Source organism: Brachycentrus maculatus, unplaced genomic scaffold (assembly GCF_059751285.1).
Source record: "Brachycentrus maculatus isolate JH-2025_06_01 unplaced genomic scaffold, ASM5975128v1 h1tg001029l, whole genome shotgun sequence".
NCBI lineage: Eukaryota > Metazoa > Arthropoda > Insecta > Trichoptera > Brachycentridae > Brachycentrus > Brachycentrus maculatus.
In genome coordinates, this window is record NW_028281741.1 from 37,510 (window position 1) to 64,928 (window position 27,419).

General features: G+C 27.3%; 1 protein-coding gene across 1 annotated transcript; it reads right to left on the reverse strand.

The window, feature by feature from the left end:
- Positions 1–506: 506 nt before the first annotated feature.
- On the reverse strand, positions 507–26,444 carry LOC148299640 (neuropeptide CCHamide-1 receptor-like). Its single transcript, XM_088275858.1, has 6 exons — positions 26,316–26,444; positions 19,568–19,756; positions 11,016–11,119; positions 8,952–9,089; positions 5,300–5,431; positions 507–669 (listed from the first exon to the last, which is right to left on the reverse strand). Exons 1-6 carry the CDS (start codon positions 26,412–26,414, stop codon positions 582–584), a joined length of 750 nt encoding a protein of 249 aa, XP_088131984.1. The 5' UTR covers positions 26,415–26,444; the 3' UTR covers positions 507–581.
- Positions 26,445–27,419: the final 975 nt, after the last annotated feature.

A 27,419-nucleotide genomic window follows, 5' to 3' on the forward strand; every position in this document is an offset into this window, starting at 1 on the left:
GATACTTACAAACGAACTTATTGGAAAATGCGTATTATAAGAGACCTAACACTTTATTTTGAATAATGTATCAAGAGATTTATGTTAAAAAATACAAATCTTGTTGAATCATGAATATTTTTTTAAAAGCAAAAAAAAATAGAAAATTTTTTTTTTTAATAAAATGCTTATAAACAAATATACATATTTATCGTTAAAGTTTTTTCTTTGCCCAGATGCAGGAAAATATTTGACAGCAAAAACGTAACAAGTAATGTAGTTACGAACTAGACGCTTGTGATAAAGAAAAATATTTTTTCTATAATTATAAATACAGGACACATAGGGCTCAAATCAAATCGGTCTGGAATCAATTCGGTTGTTTATTATACTTATAAAAGGGCAGGGTAATCAGACCTGCGCCCTAAAAACACATAAATAAAGAATTGGAAAATGGAAATGACGGAGGCGCCAAAGAAAAATAAATTCGGAGTAATATATTTTCAGTATGATGTATAAATAGAAATAACACAAAAATATAGTATACATATCTTAAAGACAACCTTAAAGTGCTTATTATAAATTTACGTATTTTTTCATGTTTACATTTTACTACAAGCAATCTCATTACTGTAGTGAAGTGGAAGGTTTCCATTCCCAAGTATAGTCACTGAAGTTTCAGCGCCGCCTCTGAAAAAATACAATTAAGCATTAAAGGTAAAAGTAACTAAAGCTTTTTTGAGAGATTGCTGGCTTCAGGACGGAAATACTTTGAAGCGTATTCGCAAAATATGCCTTGACCCAGCCAAACGTGTACTAGGTCACAGTATATTTTGCTTGGCATTTTTTATAAATTTGGCATAGCAATCCTGCATAAACAAATATAAAGTATAAGTCTCGTTCGACCGCAGATTTTTTACTACTGGATAGTGAGGAAGCTTTCATTTTATATATCCGATCACAACTAGCTCGTGTTTCGATCACATTTATGTACATATCCCTCTTGTGGCATGTGTTCGAGAATGTGGTACAGTCGACCATAACACTACTGCCGTGGTTCATCATCATCTCAAAGAAACGACAACAAAATCCATCAACACAGTGTATATTATATCCCTCTCGAAATGTTTTTTTTATTTATAAAAAAAAATTGATAAAATTAATAATGGTAGCATCTCTACTATAAAAGAAACTGAAACGATCATTCAATTAATGTTTTTTTTTTCTTCTTGTATGTAGATGTTATTTTCTTTTTGTCACTTTACCTTGTTGAACTGAAAAGATTTCCTGTATATTTTGAAATGTCTTAAGACTCATATGAATTTTTTTTGTTTAATTTTTTTCTATTTTAATAGCCTATTTTTACAGTTTTGAAATATAACATGCGACGTTGGTAGATAGGGTTTAAAAAGAATTTGTGCCATAAACGACAAACGTTTAAAAACGAGAATGTTTTGTGAGAAAAAGAAATGATACGATCACAAATGAATATTATATTGGTAACCCTATGAAACAATTTCATTTTCGAAAGAGGATGTGTAAATATGACGAATCGTTGATAAAAATAATCGTATCGTTATTTTTTGATACTCGCTTGAAACAAAAAACGACATGTTTTAATTGATTATTTTTAGTTCCGATAGCAGATTCCATTAAACAATAAGTAAAATAAACATAGAAATGTAAGCAATGAATAAATGTGCCAAAAATTTTTTTTTCTCTAAAATCGTTAAAAGGAAATTTATAAAATTCACGTTGGAAATGTTTAAATATTAATGAATATCTACCATAACAAAGCTGTGATGGAGTATAGAAGTGTGGTATGCCGAGGTAAAATTTGTGGAGCAAAAACTAAAAAACATGTCAGAAATCAGAGGCCCCACAGACCGTGTTCAATTTCAAAGTTCACTTTGCGAATATGCTGACAGCATGATGGATTACGGAATTTTGGTTTGTTTTATTAAATTTAGATATTTTTTTAATTCATTGTCTAAATGATCTTATATTCACATTTTTTATATAACTTGATTTTGGTGATAAATGGACCATATTTTAATTTAAAATAAAACATGGAGTAAGTCTCAGGGGATTTAATAATTGTTAGTGGGTAGGAATGATAGAAATGAGATGGATATTGTTATTGGATTTCGAATTGAAGGGCTGGTGTGATATACAACCCCACTATCTGTTTGAATACTTGAATTTTGTCATTTCAGTCAATAAATCTAAAAAAGGCATTAAAGTATTTGTAAAATACGTCTCCATAATTCTAAGAAACAAGTTTTAAAAGCAATTCCATCCGACAAACCTTTCAGAAATTTCCAGTATTTCTAAATCAAGGAAAAGTAGTAAAGTGCAAAATGGATACAGAAAAACCACCATAAGTTAAATTGGGTACAAATAATTGGATTCATAATGAAGGGTGTTATTTATTTCCAGTATGTCGTCACCAGTGAGTGCCCGTAATCTTAGTCCCTTACAAAGGGACTGAATTAGGAGAATGAGAATAGTTAATGAACCTTCTTAATATTCTACGAGCTTTGACAGAGATAAAACCATTATAACCCGTTCCCTGTTATGAGAAATAATTATTTTGTATAAATGTTTCACAATGTTTTAGAATTAAATGAATACCACAAACAAAAAACAAAAAAAAAACACAAAATGAAATCTTAAGAAACCCCTTTATTTCATAGTAAATTGGCATCATATTTCATGAAATATGTGTTTCATGTGTCTGTGTGTTTTTTTTAATGTATAATAAATTTTAAAAAATGACATTTGACAAGTAAAAACTACGCGATTAATAAAAATGCAACGATACACGCTTCAACGTCGCATTGAAATTGCTAAAATTAACTACAGAAATGGTGAAAATTTTGCAATCACAGTTCGCGAAACCAACCAGCACTTTTTGGTCGTCGTGAAGCGCCTTTTTGGCCAGCAATAGTGAAACTTGTTAAAAAATTTGAGCTGTTGGGACAACTTGGTGATATGAAGAATCGAAACCCTCAACGTGTCACTGTTTGGTGCGGTTTTCGGGTTGGTGTATATATATATATATATATATATATATATATATATATATATATATATATATATATATATATATATATATATATATATATATATATATATATATATATATATATATATATATATATATATATATATATATATATATATATATATATATATATATATATATATATATATATATATATATATATATATATATATATATATACATATACACATATATATATATACATATGTATATATGTATATATATATAAATATAAATATATATTTATATATATATATATATATGTATATATATATATATATATATATATATATATATATATTATATATATATATATATATATATATATATATATATATATATATATATATATATATATATATATAAATATATATATATATATATATATATATATATATATATTTATATATAAATATATATTTATATATAAATATATTTATAAAATTTTGTTGCTCTGCATTGATTAAAGGACCAAAAAAAGCAAAATGTGAGGGCAAAAAAATTATCTAAAAAAATACGTAAAAATATTTTTCTAACGACATCATTAAATCGTTATTTGAACGACCTTAATACTAGTATAATCAATTTGCTATTACAAACTGATATTCCAGACTTATTTCTGCGGAACAAGTAATCTGAGCACTCCTATAAAAAAATATTTATGGTATATTTTAAATTGGGAATTGAAATATTACCCTTTTTAACATATAAAAAAGCTGCTATGAAATTCAAATTGAGTTGAAAACTGTTTATAAATTTATATTCATTTATTTTATTTATTCTCTATTTAATATTCATTGATGTCATCAACACTTATTTTACCCTGCTCTATTTAAAACAACTAACTGTTATTTTTTAACATTTTTTTATTTTAAAATTTATCATTTATCAAGGTATTAACTAAAACTTACTGTCACGCGGCTGCCCATTTATGCATCTCCTCATATAAACCTGCTGATTAGTGCTCCTGACCTGACCACTTTCAATATACTGGTATATATGTACATATATATATATATATATATATATATATATATATATATATATATATATATATATATATATATATATATATATATATATATATATATATATATATATATATATATATATATATATATATATATATATGTATATATATATATATATATATCTTTAAATATATATATATATATATATATATATATGTATATATATATATATATATGTGTATATATATATATATATATATAGATATATATATATATATATATATATATATATATATATATATATATATATATTTATATATATAAATATATATAAATATATATATATATATATATATATATATATATATATATATATATATATATATATATATATATATATATATATATATATATATATATATATATATATATATATATATATATATATATATATATATATATATATATAATATATATATATATATATATATATATATATATATATATATATATATATATATATATATATATATATAAATATGTATAATGCTTTTTCAATTATTTAATCTAACTGTGATAGTTATTTTTGACAAGTATTTATGTGTTTATTTTGTATGAAATTTAAACAATAAGAATGTACAACATTTTGAGTAGGTCCAAATACTTGTTTACAAATCTGGATTATCTCCAATTATAGAAGTTATTTTTAATAATATTTTTTGACATCTCATCAAAGATGAAGAAGAATATGGAAGTCCAACATATAATATGCCCCGACTTATGTTCTTCTTCATCTTTGATGAGATGTCAAAAGTGATATGAAAAATAATTCCTATAAATGCCCGGACTTTTATATTCTTCTTCATCTTGATGATTTCAAAAAGTAATATAATAAGAACGTTTATTGAAATGTACTTTCTAGTTTTTTTTCTCTTTTCTGTTTCTTTTTCTCTGATAAATTAACCCTTTTTTATAAAACTTCCAGAGTGACTTTGTAAATTAAATATAAATCTCAGTTACGTATTCCTTACAAAATACGAAATTAAGTGTTTAACGCAGTAAATTTCAGTCATATTGAAAGATATTTCAAAGTGATTCAATAAGAAAGATGAATTATAAAATGTCTATATAATACGTAAATGAAGTGATACATGAGCTTATAATACGAGTATATATGTACATGCGTGTACAAAAGTAGAAAAATAGCTATTCATTACTCTTACGCGACATGGACAGTTCGGGTAGTAAATATGCTACAGTTAATGTATTTTTTCAATTTTACCTTCGTATCGAAGTGGCCATATTTCTTCTGTTGGATGCTCTGGAGAAGGTTCGCCTTGTATTGGTCAACGAAAGGGAATTGGCACGTCTCGCAGTACTTGAATCCCTTCCTGATTTCCTACACAAAAGGTACCTGAAAGACCGAGAAAATTTAATCAAAAAATATCTTAATTGTGCTCTCGATACATTAATTCAGTAGTTTCTTGTAATAGAAAAGCATAATTATTTAATTTGTTAATTTTACTAAATCATAAGGCAGATTAAAAAGGAGTAATATAAACATCACAGTTAAGTTCTATTAGAAACTAATAAATATGTTGAATGTTAAATGAAAATTTAAAAAAAAACTTATTATTTACATTCCTCGATTTTTTATTTCGAAATATTAAGACGGTATGTTAAATATGTCAAAAATACAAAATGTTTTCATTATTTAATTTGGCAGTCATTTTATATACGAATTTATTTTTAATGTAAGATTTACTTAGTAAATACCATTATTCAATTACATTTATACCATAACTTTTACAGGGGTATTAACCAAATAAAACTTCAACTAAAAATGTATAATTTTTTTTATATGAAATGAATTTATAACAATACCTATTAATAACGTAAATTTTAAAGTAGTAGACACAACATACTCGTAGAATAGGTACTCTTAAGGTCGAAAGCTATCGAATATAAAAGAAAAATCAAAAGATGTAGTCTCATTGTTTGTGAATCAATGCTTTGTTATAATAGCTATAAAATTGAATTATGAATAGCTAACAATACCATTATAAATCTCTAGATTCGTTATTACGAACCCCCTTAATGCAAAAAATATATACATTGCCGTACGTTTGAAGGCTCAATAAACATGCCTTTCTTATGAGCGTTCATCCAAGTGAGGAACAATAATGGTTTTTATCACACGCATTTTACGGCAATTCTTCGTGAATTATTTGATCCAAATATACTCATGTTTTGGAATACTTCAGGGTAAAAACAGTTTCATCGCCCCAATTCCAACACATGTAGGCATCCAAAACAAAATTACAATCGAAACAATGGAGAACGTTCTGACATACAAAAACGTTATGATCCTTTTTGTTATTTGATACCAAAATACATTCGGGTAAAAAACAATTCTGGATCCCCGTTCTACATAGTTGCATTGTCAATGAAAAATGTAAGCTTACAATAAGATTAATTGTCTTTTTTTTCATTTTCATTTTTATCACAACTCAAACGAAAACAACCCTCGTTATTTACTCGGACCATTTTTAAATCATTGCCACCATTTTATTAAATTGTATAAATTAAACGATTCTCGACGTTATTTTTCCTTCATTTCGTTTTATCCGATTCATGTTAAATTAGTTGCAAATGAAATTTAAATACGATTCACAATTAGGTTTCGAAAAAATTAGCCAAACTCAAATAATAGAAATCAGCATTTAATTTAATTTTCCTGAGCACAGATAACAATAATTTTCTCGATATTAGGATATTTTTTCACAAGAAGATATACGTTTACACTTCTGATCTCATTTATTCTTCCTTTTTTATAGTATTTCAGATCTGTCTGTTCTATTATCCGTTTCTTGTGAGGACTTTCAGATGTGACACCATCGCATTGGAGTTCTTCCACGTTGTCTTCTTCCGTCTGGGTTCTCTTGAAGAGCAATTCGGGCCAGTCTATTTTCTTGCATTCTCTTGACACGGGGATTCCAAAATCGTCTTCGTTGTTTTCCATACCTCACTATCCTATCCGCTCTACATATTTTCCGATTTCCGTGTTCCTTATTCGGTATCTTTGCGTGTTTTCCGTTATGTACTTCAATGTCCTTATTTCTGAGGTTCTTAGAAGAGATTTGGTTTTCGCTGTATCTGCTCTGGTCGCTATTCTATATGTAGTAATCGGTTTAATACAAATTTTATATATTTTTGCCTTCAATATTTATCAATTTTTCCAGATTTTTCCCTTAGGTGCACCAATAATACAGCCGTGATATTGATCCCATTTTTTTACCATTTTCAATTATGTATTTATATCATTCAACATGTAATTTTTAAAGTAAATAATGTAATATAATACAAATTAATAAATACAAAAAAAAAAACAAAATAAAAGCAATAACCATTTTTTGTGAGTAAAATGATGCAATATTAAAATTTAATTACTATTTTATGCGGAAACATTATTTCTAAATCGAAAATTATATCCTCTGTATACTAAGGGTAGACTGCGGCACGGTAGGGATAATCAAGTTAAAAATCTATATCGGAAGCAATGAGATCACATGATTGCATTACATTGTGCTGTTATCCACATACATACGTAGGAATATACATCATGTATATTAATATTTGTTTCAATATCATATTATCAAACTGAAAAAGGCCAAGACTGAGAATTAAGGGTTTTTTAATAATTTTATTCTAGGTACTTTTTACCGTGAATGTTAATTTGGGTAGATTTTATTTAATGATCTAATGACGTTTGCACCATTTAATCAGAATATCGTAAAATAACCTTGATAGCCAAAAACAAGTCAAAATCAAAGATTTGTGAGGTTTTTCAATTGATGAGTACGATATTGGTCCAGTGGTCTGTAGCTGACTTAGATTCAGAGTTTCTAGGTGCAATCTCTACCATAACTTGTTACCTTTTTCACAAATATGGTGCATAGCACGACATAGTTGCTGTGTTGTATTTGCTTTTAATATATTTTATACCTTTGTTTGTTTGCAAGAGATGTTGAGTATCTTTTAAAGTACAAATGTTCAATTTAATTAATATAATTTTACATAATTATCAATTTTATTTACCTTTGTATGCTTGTTGTAAGTGCTTTTAGCATTAAAAATATCGACTACATTTTGGAAAAAAAACTTTGTCGACGACATATATGGTTAAAATCAAAAAGTATTTTTACTGGCAGAAACCCTCAAAAAATGCAGTGGACCTTCTGATTCGTACAATTAATACAACATTCCAAAATTTAAGTAATATGGTAGTCAATCATGAGAAGAATGGTGAATGGCAGGTTGTAATTCCCTTAAATGCCCAAACTTCGTTATTACCACCTCAAACAGACTTCTGCATCTATATTCAGAGATAAATAAACATCTTGGTACGAAAATTACAAGTTACGAATGAGAATATATAACCATTCACAGAGATTTTTTCCCACCGGTTTCGAGACGTACCCGCCCCTTTTTCAGGACAATCACAACAACAGTATGCAAACAATACTACCCGTATTTACCATGGCACTATCCACACACTTTAAAATGTTATCACATGCGAATTTAGTCGACGACTTTGAACAAAAAAAATAATAGTAAAATGACTAACCGCATAGAAAATGAACTTTATAAAATAAAACAACTTTGTTTTTAACACAAAAAAGTGGTTACAAACAAAGTGGTTTTATTTTATAAAATTTATAAAATATGCCACAAAGTAACTGCAAAAAACATTCAAGAAAAAACAACAAAAAAATGCTTTAAACATTAATAATATTGAGATGACTCGAATTAGAGTTTATTTTTTCAGGCAGAAAGAGGACATACGAATTTACAGTACAACGCAATTCGAACATTATTGAAGTTGGATTAAATACACATTGGATTCGGTGCACATGAAATAATTGCAGATATACCGATTGAAGTGTTTCCTGAAAGCTCCGCTTACACAGTACAGCGCCACAGGGTTTACGCAGCTGTTCATGAACGATAAGCAAAAGCCCACGATGCGAAAGATATGCCAAAATGCGTTGTAATCCTCCTCTGCAGTTGGACTGAAATAAAAAAATTACATTATTTATTACATTCTGCATATTCCTGTTATGAAATCGAACTGAATGTATTTATTTATTTATTTACAAAACATATGCGTTACTAGTAAAAAAAAATATAATACATATATGAATAAAAATGATCCCCAAGGCGTCTTTCTTAAAAAAGGCAATTGGGAAAATACGACTTTAAAACAAGTAATACGTTCTTTTATTTCGATCACAAAAGTTCTTCAATAAAAATGAAAAAAATACGTAAAAAGGCTTTTCATTAAAAAAATAAGTAATTTTAAAAAGCTTTTTATACACAATTTCGAGAAAAAGTATGTGAAAGCGTATTGAAATAATTAATCTCTGTCATATGTATCATCCTTATGAAAAGCATTGAAAAAATTTGGAGCTTTGAAAAATGAGTATTTTAGCGCAAGTGTTATTATTTTGACAGTAAAAGATTTTCAGTACAATATTTAATCTGTATTTCAGACATCGTTTTAAACATAAAGCTTTTGCGTAGCTCTAAAGGTTCAATTTCCTGGAATTATTTTTATATTGAAGTGAAAGGTTATTTTGAAATTTTCCATCAACTTATTTTAGATGTTTTGATAAATCAAAAATGGTCCATAACTGATTTTATTAATGTAATTATCTTAAATTATACTAAAGTTGTGATTTTAAATAAATTGCGTATAAAAAAAATGTTAAAATTTCTCCATTTACCTTTTAACGTTAAATTTAATCAAGTGAAAATAAAAATAATATTGATTTTTTTAACAAAGTTGTTTTAATGTTTAAAACTACATTATTGATAAGTTGAAGCATTGAAAAGATTTATTACATTTAATTGGTTATTTTCAAAACTGAATTAACTAGTATGGGAGTATTGAAGCAGCAAAATCTTTATTTCCATAACGCATTTTTATTTTAAAAGGTCACAAAATACGACAGTTAATTATCAGGGACAAGTTATTCTAAAACGTGGATTCGGCTGAAGAAAACGATCTTTGTTTTAGTTTTCCGTGTCTAGAATGGTGTGGGATTCTCAAACGTTTTCAAATACGTTGGACCGGACGTGTCAGAAATGGAGAAATATTATATGGTAGATTTATTTTTTCCCGAAAAATCTTTATCGATAAATAAAAATACAATACCTTCTTGTAGCTTTCAAATAAATGCAGGGTAGTTTCTCATATAAGAACTGAAGAAAAGGAATAAAAAATAGCAGTTATACAGCACTGCTGATGTTAAAAATTTTACTTTGTAACGAAAATTCCATGCAACAAAATATACGGGTGTATAACCAGATTTTACTCATTTGCCTAAAAAACATATTCTCTTATATTAAATACCTATGCTCTTAACCCATTTAACAACAAACTGAAACTAAACGCAACCTCATTCGTTGCATTTAACGAAATTCACAAATACAATTTAGAAAATATTTCAACGTATCTACCTAAATTTACAAATATTATATAAATGAATTGTGTCCCTTTATCTGTCAAGGTCATACCATACATATATCTTAAAAACAAGATTTGTGCAGTCATTATTATTACTGTAATACTAGTAGTGCTATCGTCCACCTCTGTAGTGATTCTGCGCTGGAGGACACGAGTTAGATTCTCACAGGGATCAAAATAAATATTTGAATAATATGTAGCAATATTAAAAAGCTATTCAGCTGACAGGGAAATGTTTGGTTTCGGTTTTTTTACAAAGCCTAGAACCTGAGACGTGAGTCGTTATTTTTTTTTATTGATTATATTTGTAATTTGCCTTTGAAAATATTCCTTGAGTATGTACAAGAATTAATAGCATATTTAATTTATATCTATCAATTAAGATCCGTCTCATACCTCATGTATTTGTCTTATTCGTCTTGTCACATTTTAATGGTTGAAATCTATAAATGATTATAATAATTCTTACCTGTAGTAAAACCACATCATCGTTACGTGATAAGGGAGAAAACAGATGGCAAAAATCAACACGAATGCCAACACAGTGATTGCCACCTTTCTCCGAGCTCGTACCTACAATAAAAATACAAATAAACATAGCATACTTTAACATATTATATGTACTACAATTTAATAATCTTGTGTTTATTTATATTTGATGAAGTTTACTCTTTTTTCATTTCATTTGAAATCAAAATCCTGTGAAATAAAAAAAAAACATCTTACAAATAAGAATATATATATTTATATATAAAAATACATATGTATAAACATGCATGTATAAATGTATATATATATATATATTTATATATTTATATATATATATATATATATATATATATATATATATATATATATATATATATATATATATATATATATATATATATATATATATATATATATATATATATATATATATATATATATATATATATATATATATATATATATATATATATATATATATATATATATATATAAATATATATATTTATATATATATATATATATAAATATATATATATATATATATATATATATATATATATATATATATATATATATATATATATATATATATATATATATATATATATATTTATATATATATATACATATAAATACATATATTTATAATAACCAATAAATGTCTCTAGTGAAGTTCTAGTGATTTAAGAACAATGTTTCTTAATTGGTTCATATATACATAAATATAGAACTTCCAAGAATTTGAGTTGTGTTGTTGTCAATAATCAGTAGAATTGGTGAATGTTACAATATATATATAAATATATATATTTATATATATATATATATATATATATATATATATATATATATATATATATATATATATATATATATATATATATATATATATATATATATATATATATATATATATATATATATATATATATATATATATATATATATATATATATATATATATATATATATATTTATATATTTATATATATATATACATATAAATACATATATTTATAATAACCAATAAATGTCTCTAGTGAAGTTCTAGTGATTTAAGAACAATGTTTCTTAATTGGTTCATATATACATAAATATAGAACTTCCAAGAATTTGAGTTGTGTTGTTGTCAATAATCAGTAGAATTGGTGAATGTTACAATATATATATAAATATATATATTTATATATATATATATATATATATATATATATATATATATATATATATATATATATATATATATATATATATATATATATATATATATATATATATATATATATATATATATATATATATATATATATATATATATATATATATATATATATATATATATTTATATATATATATACATATAAATACATATATTTATAATAACCAATAAATGTCTCTAGTGAAGTTCTAGTGATTTAAGAACAATGTTTCTTAATTGGTTCATATATACATAAATATAGAACTTCCAAGAATTTGAGTTGTGTTGTTGTCAATAATCAGTAGAATTGGTGAATGTTACACGTGTGTAAGGGGATCACTTAAACCAGACCATGACGGTCGTCAGCCCCGTAAATGCCCAGGCTACCATATTCTTCTTCATCTATGATGAGATGTCAAAAAAAAATATTTACGTAAAAAAATAATTAATTTTGTTTCTGATACTCAAAATACAAAGATGAAAAATTAACTTATTATTGAAATTTGCGGGAGAGGCTTATGAATTTGAATGGTGTTTTTTTGTTTTCTGTGAATATTTAAGATGTTTCTGTAAAAAAAACTTCCAAGGAAGTGCTTGTAAATAAATTTATTTCCTGTATGCTAAAAATAAATAAAAACAACACTTTTTTGTTAACAACGAAAGAAAAAATAATCTGAACATTTATGTCGAAAGACAGTAATTTCCTGTTTTTATTATTTTTAATGTTTTCGTGAATATGAATGTCCGCCTCCGTAGTGTAATGGTCAGCACGCTCGGCTACCGTTCTGTAGGTACCGGGTTTGATTCCCAAGGGGGGTAAAATAAATATAAGTGATTTTTTTACTGCTATCAAAATAAAACAGCGTTTATATGACGCAGTGCCCTATGCACCATTGGGGTGCGGATAAGGGTTTTATTATTGTTAAAATATCCAAATTTTTGAATAGACAATTTCTTTTCCCCGAAGAGATTATGCATACATTGACCAAGAATACTTACTATTTTGACCGTAAGGTTACTTTTTTTTAAACTAATTTTGCAACATAGGATGTTGAATCTGATTTTGTCCGAAATTTTAAATAAAATTACCATCTTTATATAACAATACATTTGTCCGCCTCTGTAGTGTTATGGTCAGCACACTCGGCTACCGTACTGGAGGTACCGGGTTCGATTGTCAGAGAGGGGGGGGGGGGTTTCAAATAAATAAAACTGATTTTTTTCAATATTACCCTGGACTGGTACCTGAAGCGGAGGGCTGATCACATTTCTTTCGTGTGTTAACGATCAAGATAACACTACGTTTATATGATGCAATACCCTTTGCACCATTTGGTGCGGACAAGGGATTTAAGAATATATATAACAAAACAACAGTCGATATAACGGGATAAGCAGTATAAAAATACTATCTATCACTTGAAGAAACATATGTGTAGCCTTTTAACACTTTTAACTGATGTTTTTCAAAGGCAAAAAAAATTATGCATCGATTTTAATCTCGCTATAAACCCGGCCACATTTTCCGAATATTGCACAATCTTCAATTGACCCCGACAGATTAACTGTCAAGGAAACCATGCTAAGAGGCTTTCTCGGGGGGTGAATATTGTGTAAGGCTTCCCAAAATAACCCTTACTCTGTGTATTTACGACCACTCTGGTGACTTCACCCTCTTTAAACTAGAGAAGATTAGCCCCAGCCGCTTTAACGATGCTTGTCTCCTGATACCACCTAAAAAAGTTCAGAAGGTCGAAAACTCAATATGTGGTTCGGAGTTTGTAAAAATATGTTTTTATTTTAAAGTACTAATCCAATGGCGAATCATTTCGTATTTTATTTTTGTTTCAGACATTATTGCACTTTCGTTGAATAACATAAAAAGACAACAACGTTTTCAGGCGTTTCCCAGTCTCATAAAAATAATCCGGGGTTTGGATCTTGCATACATCCAAATTAAAAAGTCTCTGCTAAATAAAAGTTTTCTCAATCCAACAAAGATGGGTGTTGTGAACTCATAAATACTGCATCACGACAATTAAACCCTTATCTTTAAACCCTCTTCTTTAAACCCTTATCCGTACCCAATGGCGTATATGACACCGCATCATATAAACGCAGTGTTATTTTGATCGTTGACACACGAAGGAAAGATGAACAGCCCTCCGCTTCAGGTACCAGTCCAGGGTCATATTAAATAGATATGTTATATCTAGGAGTATATATTTAAGTAGTGTGGTTGTCATTCATGGTAAGAGTGGCACGTGTATAAAGTAATCAATTTACCAGCCTGACAAATCATAAAAACCCTGTTAATTCTCAGACTTCCGTATTGTTGAATCTATGTTGAGTTGTCAGAAAAATATAAAAATAACTCCTGAATCGAGAAACATTTATTCATTCCTGAATGGAGATTTGCGAACCAATATTTGGAAACGCTCAAAAAGTTGTAAAAAATATTTTTCGCTTTTTTACTATGCTCGGGATATGGGCAATTTGTTTATTTACAAGCACTTCCTTGAAATTTATTTTTATAAAAGTACCCTTAACATTCACAGAAAACAAAATCATTACATAAATTCAACAGAATAATTAGATTATTTGGGTATCTTCTTAGCATAAAAAATACTGTTTTCTATATTTATTTTCTATAAATATATATAAATATATATATATATATATATATATATATATATATATATATATATATATATATATATATATATATATATATATATATATATATATATATATATATATATATATATATATATATATATATATATATATATATATATATATATATATATATATATATATATATATATATATATATATATATATATATATATATATATATATATATATATATATATATATATATATATATATATATATATATATATATATATATATATATATATATATATATATATATATATATATATATATATATATATATATATATATATATATATATATATATATATATATATATATATATATATATATATATATATATATATATATATATATATATATATATATATATATTTATATATATATATATATATATATATATATATATATATATATATATTGAAACGTCCTGTTTATATGATACATGAAAAAGCGTCGAAATCAAACAGCAACGTATTTTTATGAGTGTCCGAAGATAACTTACCATACTATATTCTCAATTTAACTGGTTTATTTACATTTTCATCATATTTTTCTCATATTTGCCTCTCAGGGTACCTACTGAAAATGACTAAAGTTTTGATTATGTCTTATGTTATTACTTCTCATCTTCCTTTATACCGTGTTTCTTCATTGCTTGCGTTTACTTTACCTATAGTTACTTTGTTTTCAATTTTCTTCTTAACCTGTTTTATATTATTTTCTATCTATATCCTAAAGTATGTTTTTATCGTACGTTTAACCTGTTCTTACTTTTACGAGTGCGCTCTTTTACTTATCTTTTCTGAACTTTGTTTCTTACTAGATGTTACCGTATTTTAATAATACTGTTCCAAAATTAGTATTTCCAATTATTCATTGTTTATTGTTTGTTTATTGATTTAGATAACATTGTAATTTAAAAAAAGTCAAACGTTTACAATGAAGTTTAGAAAATATTATTTTTGGTAAAAGCGATTAAAATTAAATTTAAACATTCGATCTACACAATTTTTTTATATATTGAATTTAATTACGTATTGTTTATTGATAATCATAGAACTAATTTTTTATATTAAAGGCTTTTAAGAATTCTTGTTTAAAAAATAACGTAAAATATTATGGATTTTGTACGAACCTGAACTCACCCTATTGAATTAAAAGTTTGAACAAAGGCCTGTCTTTGAGTTTAACCTGAAGTCTGTCATGAAATATTCTACCTATATTAAATCCTGACGTCAGTTAGCTAGAATATATGGAAAGCGTGAAGCCTAAAGATCTGCCTATGCGATCGAACATTCCCATAAAAGTACTCGTCTTTGTTGAAGAGTAATTGCCATGAAATCGGTGTATCACGATTGGCTCCTCTCATGACCTGATGACCTATCGGCTTTTAAACCAAACACAGATTTTTTGAGTCTACTTAGTTGCATTTTATTAAAAAAACACATAAAATTGAATATTGTTACAATTGTTTCGCCCTTTTATGGAATTTTATTTTATTTGTTTTTTATTTATTTATTTTTACAAAATATATTACATACATAAGTCATATATACAGATCATATTCCCGATGAGTATTTTTTATTGACACATACTGGAACACAAATAATAGAGTGACAAAAATGTTTTTTTTTTTAATGACCAAAACTAATACATGGTAAAATATAAAAACAAAAAACAGGTTTAATAAATAGGCATAAGAAGCATATTTAAAATAAATAAATGAGAAAACATAAGGTAAGAATATATATCATTCCATAAAGTTTTTTTTCAGATCTTTTATTTTGGATCCCCGAATGGGGATTTTCAAACATTTTCAAACGAATGTTTGTTCATTCGTTTGAAAATGTCATAACAGGGTGAAACAATTGCCACAATATTAATTATAATCTGTTTTTTTTTAATAAAACACAACTTAGTAGACTGAAAAAATCTATGTTTGATATAAAAATTCACACATAAATTTAAACAAATTAAACGCCAAATCAATAAATAATAAAAGTTAGGTTTTTTAACAATAAATCTAAAAATCATGAAACTTGTGTACTGTTGTCGATTTCCGTTACATTTGTGCATATCAGGGGCCGGTCTGAAATTTGAGACTACGTGGAATTTCAACTAATTTAATTTTTTTTTCAATGCTCTATGAAAAAAAAAATGTTTGTTTTTCATTCTGAATAAATAAATATTTTTCAAAAATTAACACCTTCCATTTGTATTTGTTTAAATTTTATTTGAATATTTACATAAATAAATGACTTTGTTATATTTACCGACAGAGTTTTATAAACTTTATTCTTATTAAAAAGCTTAAAATTTCAATATTCCACATTTCATTATAACATTATATATAAAAAAAGACACGGTTATGCTTGTAATATTTTAAGCTACAAAACCACATTCAATTTTCATACATCAAATTATTTTCCCAGCCCACATGATAATATGTATGAAATGAATATATTATGAACATGGTATGCAAATTAAAGTCAATATTAAGAATCTTACTGCGTATTATTTGTTTAACATATGTTCAAATAAAATAAAAATTAGCCACAAAGATAAGATTTTTAATTAATATATTAAATATTAAATTGATAAAGTATCGCTTTTTTCTTATGTTAGTTATTTGTATTATGACTACTGCCAAATCAATGAATGAAATTAATTTCCCTTATTTTTTTAGAAACATAAAAATAAAAAATGCAATAAAAAAAAATAAAAAGGAGTTTGATAATTTAATTATCAAAATTTTATTTATTATTTTTGTATTTACTTAATAAATTTTATTTTATATTTACATTTTTAATATGTAACCAGTTTATAGTAAAAATATACTACACATGTGTTGTGTAATGTGTTGTTTTTTTGTGATATGCACAGTACATATAACGTAGTTTAGTATAGAGTGTTGTAAAGTAGTAAGTTTCATGTTAAAAGCTTTAGATATATATTTTAGTTTAGTAATACTGCCTTTTAAAGCCCTTGAAGCAATTATGTAGGTGCTGTTTTCATATAAAGTATTTTCACTTGTAAATAAAATATCATGTTAATTCCATAAGGATGCTCTAGGAAGCTTAGTACTTTCATGAATATAATATCAATACTGGTTAAGGGATGATAATTTGTAGTAATTAAATAACGCTTAACGTATGAATACAAATACGTACGTATGGTATATATAATTGACGCTTTACAGTTTAATTGGCGCTCATTCCATCAAAGTAATTATTTTAAATTCGTTAGTTACGAGTACAATCAAACAAACTTGCCAAACTACCGATCACGTTACCATGTTTCATCAAGTTATGAAACATAATTTAGAAATGTTCAAACGATTATAATTAAAACTTCTTGGGTGTTAATTATCTTTTAATTTTTACTTCAGCGTTTTTGTAAGCTTAATCTAATAATATTACCTTAAATACATGTAAAATATGTAAAATTATAATATATTTAAATTAGCTTCTAGAAATAACTAAAACATTCACAGTCGGCACTCCAAAATGAATTTTTATTTTTGTCTATTTTTTTTTCACTATCGAAAGGAAAATAAGTAGAGAAAAATCTAATTTTTATGGAAACATACAAATCGCTTTGTGACGAGAAGATTATTTTCACCAGTTGATACAAACAAACGACATAACTTGAGCTGTACATATATTTTTAAACTATCATATATCATTATTTTTATGAAAATATATCTAATTTCATACGTTCGTTGTAAAAGTGTACTAAATAATAATTTAAACCAGCCTATTAAAAGTCGTAAGCCCTGTAAATACCCATATTTCCATATTCTTCTTAATCTTTGTTGAGATGTAAAATACAAAATAATTATTATTGATTGCATGACTCATAATAGAAATAACTAACATAATTTACTATACTCCTATTACTACCATTCGCTCCACGTGTATGGACACGTGTATGGACCACCTTAAAGAAATCTTCTTAATCTTTTCTACTATCCCTAGTTCAGCCTTACATTCCTTTTTTATATCTTGGTTTTTAATTCTGTCATACAATGATTTTTCACACATTTGTTTGAGGGAGCGATTTCTTTTTTATCTATATAATTTTTAATTTATCGTTTTTAAATTATATTTAAAAAATAAATAAACATAAATTATAAATGTTAAAAAATAATAAGTAAGAAAAATGCTAAAAATAACACAAATTTTAGTGTGTCCAAATACTTGTTCACAAATCTGGATTATCTTCCATTAATTATAGGAGTTATTTATCATATAATTTTTTTGACATCTCAATGTAGATAAAGAGGAATATAGAAATCTATGCATTGACCAATTCTACCTATGATTGACATCCAAGATTCGGACCTCACAAACAAATATAAGAGTTTCTGCTCAATAAAAAAGCTTCTTCGTCTCACCAATAGATGTCACTAGTGAAAATTCTATTGATTCTTGTACAATGTTTCAAAATTGTATCATATATATGTAGAACACGAATTTAAGTAGTGTGGTTGTCAATCATAGGTGGAATTGGTGTGATCACTTTACACGTGTGTAAAGTGATCACTTAAACCAGCCTATGACTGTCGTAAGCCCCGTAAATGCCCAGACTTCCATATTCTCAAGCTTTATTGAGATGTCAAAAAAAGTAGGGCTTTATGAATTACTCACTTGTCTCTGCGCTCCTCGAAGCTCTCCGGGCACGTTGCGCGCGCTGAGCACGAGGTGGCGCGCCATCAGCGCGTAGAACACGCCAATGACTGCCAGGGGAAGGGCGTAGTACAGCAGGAAGCGAAGGAGAACTATGATGCGGGGGTAGTCGGGTCCCCACTCCTCGGGGAAAGGGTAGCACGCCAAGAACTTTAAATAATACAAATGTATTTTATTTATTGTTTCGGCATTTACTTTTTAGTAAGCCATGATGAAATTATTAAAGAAAACGCTTGTTTTTTTACCACTTAAGTTTATTTTATGACGACCTGTTTCAGAAGCTAAGCTTCCATCTTCATTTCCATTCAGTTTACAGGTCTAAATGTAAAATGTGAACTTCGTTATCTTACGATTGGTTATACTGTCACCCATTATTCCATATCTATCAAATAACTATTGGCAACAAATGTTATTAGATCATCGAGATATGATCTTACCACTGATAACGTAATTTTTGGCAAAACGGCATTTCTTCTCAAATTCTAGTGCTAGACGTATGACTTGTTTATCATGGCCCCCAAAAATCTTTTATATGCGGTAACACTTGAATTTAAACATGTTCAATATTAACATGACGTTTTTAATGCTTTTCTTATATTTGATTGGATTTTTTGTCCGTTTTATCCGAAGTTCATTAAATAGACGCCCGTTATATGTTTATCGAGGTTTTACTGAACATATAAAAATTAACAAAGTTTAATTAGAAACTTGTTAATTTTCTGTTGACGAATTTACCAAAATAATTTATTTAGTATTAAATGGACCTACATGCGAGCAATATAGTTCAAAACAATGCAAATGAGTAAAAATTTCTTAGATAAAATGTACATTGTGAATATGATAGTTTTGAGTACTAAACGAAGGGCAAAACGAACCACTTTTCAAATATAATTATGAGTTTTCGTATTTAAGTTGAAAATTGCAATTAAAATAGAATGTAATCAACTTCGCTTTCGGCTTCATGAGTTTTTCGCTCCAAGAATTAAAATTTACCTGAGAATGAAAATACATAATATTACTTGAATCACCTTGGAAAGAATTCCCAAAATTTCACAGATTTAGAATTAATACGGAAATGAAATACGTTATGATAATACGTAAATCATCAAATAAGATGTATATATATATATATATATATATATATATATATATATATATATATATATATATTTATACTACTTCTATTACTCAGAAGCGTGCATTCTTTATAGGCAAAAAAGCAGTGCCTAGCCTGGATTACTCGCGTTCCATTAAATATGGTGTTTCTAAACGACCAGTGCCTACTATCCCTAATCGTTACCCAACCCTACGCCTACCTTAATTAAAAACTCTGTGCACGCCATTGCTTCTACTACCACCATGTCATATCCCCGCAAGGGTAGTCAGAAAGGATGGAACACCACACTATTCTGTTTTGACATATACTCCTAGCTTCCTTCACTTCCACACATCTTTTTAACGCAGACTTTTGACACCACCAGATTTAAGGTTTTGATTGATCTGATCGTGCCAAGTAAAGACATTAGTTCCGGTCCGAAAAAGTTCGGCCGTCGTCGTTCGGTTCTCCGGCTTCCATTCGCCATATATATATATACGTTCTTAGTTACAAACTCTGAAATGATCAAGCTACCGTCTTCGTTATAAAAACGATAGATAAACAATTCAACCGCATTGGAATTGTTTGTTGATATTGATCTTGGGCTTTGATTATAATCTTGTTGTTTCGTTGTAAGATTTTAAACCCCGCTCTACTACAACTTGTTTCCAATTTTTATACTTAAGCTGCCAGACTTACCGAAAATATCATAAAAATGAAGTATTTACGTATCGTATTCTTCGTATAAAAATATTCTGCTTTAAAATTCTTTTTTTTCCAGACAATGTTTTTTTTTTTATATAAATGAAGTACAGAAATACTTTTAAAATTCTTAGAAAAAAAAAGAAATATTTTTTACTGATATTTTTTTATATTTTCGTTTTGTTTTTATTTTAAATAATATTCCTGGAGTAAAATTCAGAAGAGTAAGTGATGTGAAAGTATTTACACGTGTAGGAAGGCTTCACGTAAATCTTTTCTTCATACTTATGAAGTACGTACTTAAAGAAAATATTTTTATAAAGCTTTCTTATTCTATGTTCATTTCCTATGACAGAGGAAAATAAATACGCTCACATACACAAGAGTGTTGTGTTGTGTTCCAGTCCGAAATATTTTTTTCACTCATTGATTCGGCATTGGTCACATTACGACAGTTCCCATCGATTTTTATTTTCATTAATTGGTAGAATAAAATAACAATCATGTAATTTTTTCCACGTGATTTTTATTTGACCAGAAACCGGCTTTCGTTGTAACTGGTCTGATAAAATTCATGTGGAAAAAATACATAAGTAGTTGTTATTTTATTCCATAAAATGTAGTTCCACCAAGAAACGTCAGTACAAAACGTAATTATTTTTTTTCATTAATTAATTCAACAGTCACTCTGTATTATAATATCTTTTCATTTTTTTAACCTTTATTACTATTTTTTACTTATACCAAGTATAATAAACTCAAAATTAAAAAAATAATATTGTTCGCTGATATTGGTGCAGGTGTTTTGCAATAACATAAATCAGATTTTAATTTTGAACATTAATTTTAGTGGAACTGCATTTTATATGATAAGAGTACAAGTATTTAGCTTTTTCCACTTTTATTTAATTTGAATGTTGACTAAATTTCCAGTTTAACGTTTACTTTTAGATTGTCTTCACAGTTTTGCATAGATATTTTAATTTAAATTTGACCCAGTAAAATTAAATAAATGTACAAAATGTCAAACAGTTGTTCCTTTATTTTATATTAATTAATCAGGTTTCAAAATACATTTAAAAAAATGTAATATTTATAAAGAAAACACTTGTTTTGGTACCAATTGAGTAAATTTATGACAACCAGTTTCGGAAGCTAAGCTATCTTCAGGTCTAATCGTTAACAGTTTACGTTAAGACCTGAAGATGGAAGCTTAGCTTCCGAAACATGTTGTAATAAATTTACTCAATTGGTACCAAAACAAGTGTTTTCTTTAACAATTTCCACGTGTCTTACCACAAAGTAAATGCCGAAACAATAAATAAAACAAAACATCACACATCCTTACCCATTATGTGATCTGAAAGTAAAGGCAGAGATGAAAACTTATTTTACCAAAAGGCATTTTATCTTTGTATACAATTCGATCCCATAAGAAATAAGTTCAAAATCCGTGCAAAAGGATGAATTTCAAAAATAGGAAAGGGACAGTTGGAGCAGCAATTAAGAGAAACAACTTCTTTCTTTCTTCAAAAATATCTTGTATTATCAAGTTTCATAAATTATATCACAAGATTTCATTGAATCCAACCATTTATACCTTTTGAATTTTTTTCATATATTTTTTTTCTAATTTCATAAACGTTGCCAGATTTTTTTTAATTCCATCATTTTTGAAGAATTTAAATATTTTAAAAATGATGTCATTTCCTTTTTGTGTTAGATTACCGTACTAAACTCTGGACATAACTAAGACTAAATATGCTTTATTTAAAAAAAATGCCTACTACCGCACAACACGTATGTACGATAATTAGTATGCACAGTGTCTTATACGTTCATTTTAATTTTGCTTCATTATAAAAGATGTCTTTCACACAGTTTTACTTTAAATAAATTGTTGTATTTACCATAATAAACGTCGATTTTCAGTACTAAACTGAGCTAACGTTGACGGTTACGTGGTTTTTTTTTACGAATTTTTCGTATTGTTGTATTTCGATGAAATGGATCCACTAGTATATTAGTTTGTTTGGTTGGTTTATCGGCAACGAAAATTCATTCAATGTGGGTAAATTTTCAAATAAGTCTTCTTTATTTTCCAGGAGTAAAGAAATGGGTGGCTAGATTTGATCTTAATTACTTATATTTATGTACATACCTACTAAGAATCTGAATGTGCTTCTATCGTACTCAATGTCGTATGGGGAACTGCACTGGATTGATGTTATGTTAACTTAACAAGGTGCTCAGAGCTGCACTCTAGATTTTTGGATTAAGTGATGGAATATTTGAAAGAATAAAGATAACCTGCTGTAAGGGAGAGAAAATAAAAGAAAAACTGAATTTACCAATTAATAAGAACCATTTAATAGATTGGTAAACAAAATAAGAAGGAGGAAAAGACACTTACAGCAATGATAAGGGTACTTGGGGTTACATACTAGTGCTAGTTTAATAAATAATAATTTAAAACACCACATAATCTAAAAAAAAATCATTTGTATCAAATAATTATTTATTAAATTTATTTTTTGTTGCATAATTACAATGTTACATTATTAAATCAAATAATATTCTACGACATAAAACCTTTTACGGGCATTCACGTTTGTAAAAGTTTTGAATTATTTCAACTAGTCGAGAGAAGGTGGTTTGAATCGAACAAAGAAAGTTGTGTTGAGGTTCTGGTTAAATTATTTGTTTTCACTAGTTGAGATTTTGCCGTGCTTAGCCAAAATAATCTGATAAAACCATCACCGTGATTTATCCTAATTATAAATTAAGAGAATAAACCAAAGTACTTTTCGGAGAAACAAAGCGTCATGAAAAAATCATGGGTGACCACCACAAACACAATTTATTTCATTCATTCATTCAAACACTTATCCGCACCTCAATGGTGCATAGGGCACTGCATCATATAAACGCAGTGTTATCTTGATCATTAACATGAAGGAAAGGTGATCAGCCCTCCGCTTTAGAAACCAGTCATGGGTAATATTGAATAAATATTAGAGTGAAAAAATCACTTATATTTATTTGACCCTCCTTAGGAATCGAACCCGGGACCTCCAGTACGGTAGCCGAGCGTGCTGACCATTACATTACGGAGGCGGACGAGAGGCGGTTTTTTTTGTTGTTTTTTTTTTATTTATTTATTTTTACATTTCATAATACATATTATCACAAATTGCTAATAACAAAAATGTGCCCTTACTGAGTTTTCCCGTGCCGCGGGCACATTTTACAAAACTTATTTATAAAACTATGGAAAAAGAAAATTATTTGTGACATGTATTCATAATACGACATTGCCGAATGATGCGATCTTTATCAGATCTACTCACCTCTTTTATCCATTTATGAATAGATCATTTACATAACATTTACCATAAAGTCATTTAAATAAAATAATTAGTTTTCTTTTAATGACTTACTGGATAATGGAAGCAGGTTGTACAACGATATTGCGTAATAATCAAAGCTCTTTATAATAAAACAGATATGTGTTAGGCTTTGTTTTACGTGTTTCTGCTTTTTAGATCATGATTAGTAATTACCTATGATAGTATAGTTTATCCGGCTCAGTTATGAATTATTAAACCGTTTGACTTGAGTGTTGGAGGTTTAAGGTTCGATTCCTAAGAGATTTCACAATAAATATCTGTAGTTATTACCAAAATTAAGTAAAAAATCACCTTATCGTTTTTGATCAAGATAACACCCGATGCAGTGCCTTATGCACCATTTGATACGGATGATGGTTTAAAGAATGAACTGTTTTCATTCAAAGTGATTTAAGTGAAAAAAAAACGTTTTATAAAAAAATATATACGTGGTTTATGTATATTACATTATATTCATGTGTTTTCATTTATATTCATGGACATGTTCACGGATATTACTATATGCTTACAAAATTTATCACAGAACTTGACTTTCGCTCTTTGCGTCTTGAAACAAATTAAGGCTCAAAATCTGAATGCGCCTTGTTGAAGATGAACTGTATCCGGTTCTCAGAGTGTTTAATTAAAATATGGGATAGCTACTTGCGACATAGAAAGACCTTTATTAATTACATCCTGACCACTGACCTACTTGTGTTACACTGTAAATTACAAAGACATGTGACAACATGGCTTGACTCTGGCCAATGTCTGTACACGACGGATTCTTTAGTTCTTTGGACCCGTTGCGCGTGGCAATGAGGATGGCCTGGAACGACTGGTTGTAATCGGTAGCCTGGAGGAGAGTAGAGGAAGAGAAAGATCAACCATACGATGGACCGATTAAGTTAAGACCATACCAGCAATAATAAAACTCAGTAAGCTTCCGGCAACGCATAGAGCGGTACGTCAGTTCGTGCACATTTTTTAGAATACATATTATAATATTTGTGTTTTTGTTTTTTTTTAATTTTATTATGTTTTGAAAAAATATTTTAAGATATTTTTGTTAACTCCTTATCTTTCAATAACGCCTTTCTTTTCAAAATCGATTTTTTTTTTAAATTTATTTCGAAAAAAAAAATTAAAAACAGTGAAAAAAAAAAAGTCAAATGTATACATTAAATGTTTAATCAAAAACTGATTTTTTTATTCTACCAAGTTGTATTTTAATTTTTAAACAGAACACATTAAAATCAATTTGATGACAATTGTTTCGCTATGGTGTTAGTAGTTATGGTGTTTCCAAACGAATTTGATCGTCAAATGTTCCCTGGGTTTAAAGGAAATCATGTTGCTATTTAACGAATACTAGGCCTTAAGACAGCAGCAAGCACCTCGGAGGTTGGAGCGCTACGTACAGCGCAGTCAAGGGATAACTGGAGAAGAGTGATTGCTTCGAAAAGGGGCACAACCCTCAGTAATGAGGACGAAGATGGAAAAGGGTGACAACATGACTCACCTGAGTCGTAGGATTGACTTGAAAGACCCTCAGGTACGATCCTGCGGCAGCTGGTGCGGCGCACAACATGGCCAGTAACCAAATCAAGATGGCCGTCATTATAGTGATGCGGGTAGCTCTCTTCCCGCCTCCTGAAACAAAATTGAAAACCATGAGAGATAGTGGAAAAGTTTATTAAAAAAGGTGGAAAGAATAAATCAATAGACCTACATTGCAACCATTACATTACATTACACCCTTCATTGTTTAGTAAAAAAAAAATACCTTCATTAAAGGTTGCCTCAAATCTTGCATTCAGTCTAAAATCACAATAAAAAAGGCTTTTTTTGCAAAAAACATTGTTAACTTAATGACATTTTTTTATTTATCTAAACATCCATCCTAAAGGGGTCCTTGATATAGGATAACGTATATTTCGAAATAATATATATATATATATATATATATATATATATATATATAGATATATCTAAATATATATATATGTATATACATATATATAAATATATATATATATATATATATATATATATATATATATATATAATATATATATATATATATATATATATATATATATATATATATATATATATTTATATAAACATATATATATATATATAAATATATATATGTATATATATATATATATATATATATATATATATATATATATATATATATATATATATATATGCATATATAAATATTCAACCTAGAAGAATCTTAACAACATGCTTGATTCTTCAAGGGTTGGACAGGTGCCGTGGCGTAGTTGAGTAGACGATCGACTGTGGAACTGGCGCCGCGGGTTTGATTTCCGCCAATTGTAACATGAATTTAAGACAGATTTATTTTTAATTGGTCTGGGTGTTTGTGGTGTATTTTTCACGTTCTTCTTACTTTCCTACCTGCAGACAAGCCTCTTGAAGTAGTGGCTTACCAGGTTATTCCATTTTTTTAAATGTTTTTTTTTTATATTCATACCGTATTGAAACACAGGGGTCCTTAATATAGGGTAATGTATATTTAGATACTAAACATGTATATTAACCATTGAAGAATCAAAACGCTACGGTTGATTAATAATGGGCAGAATGGTAA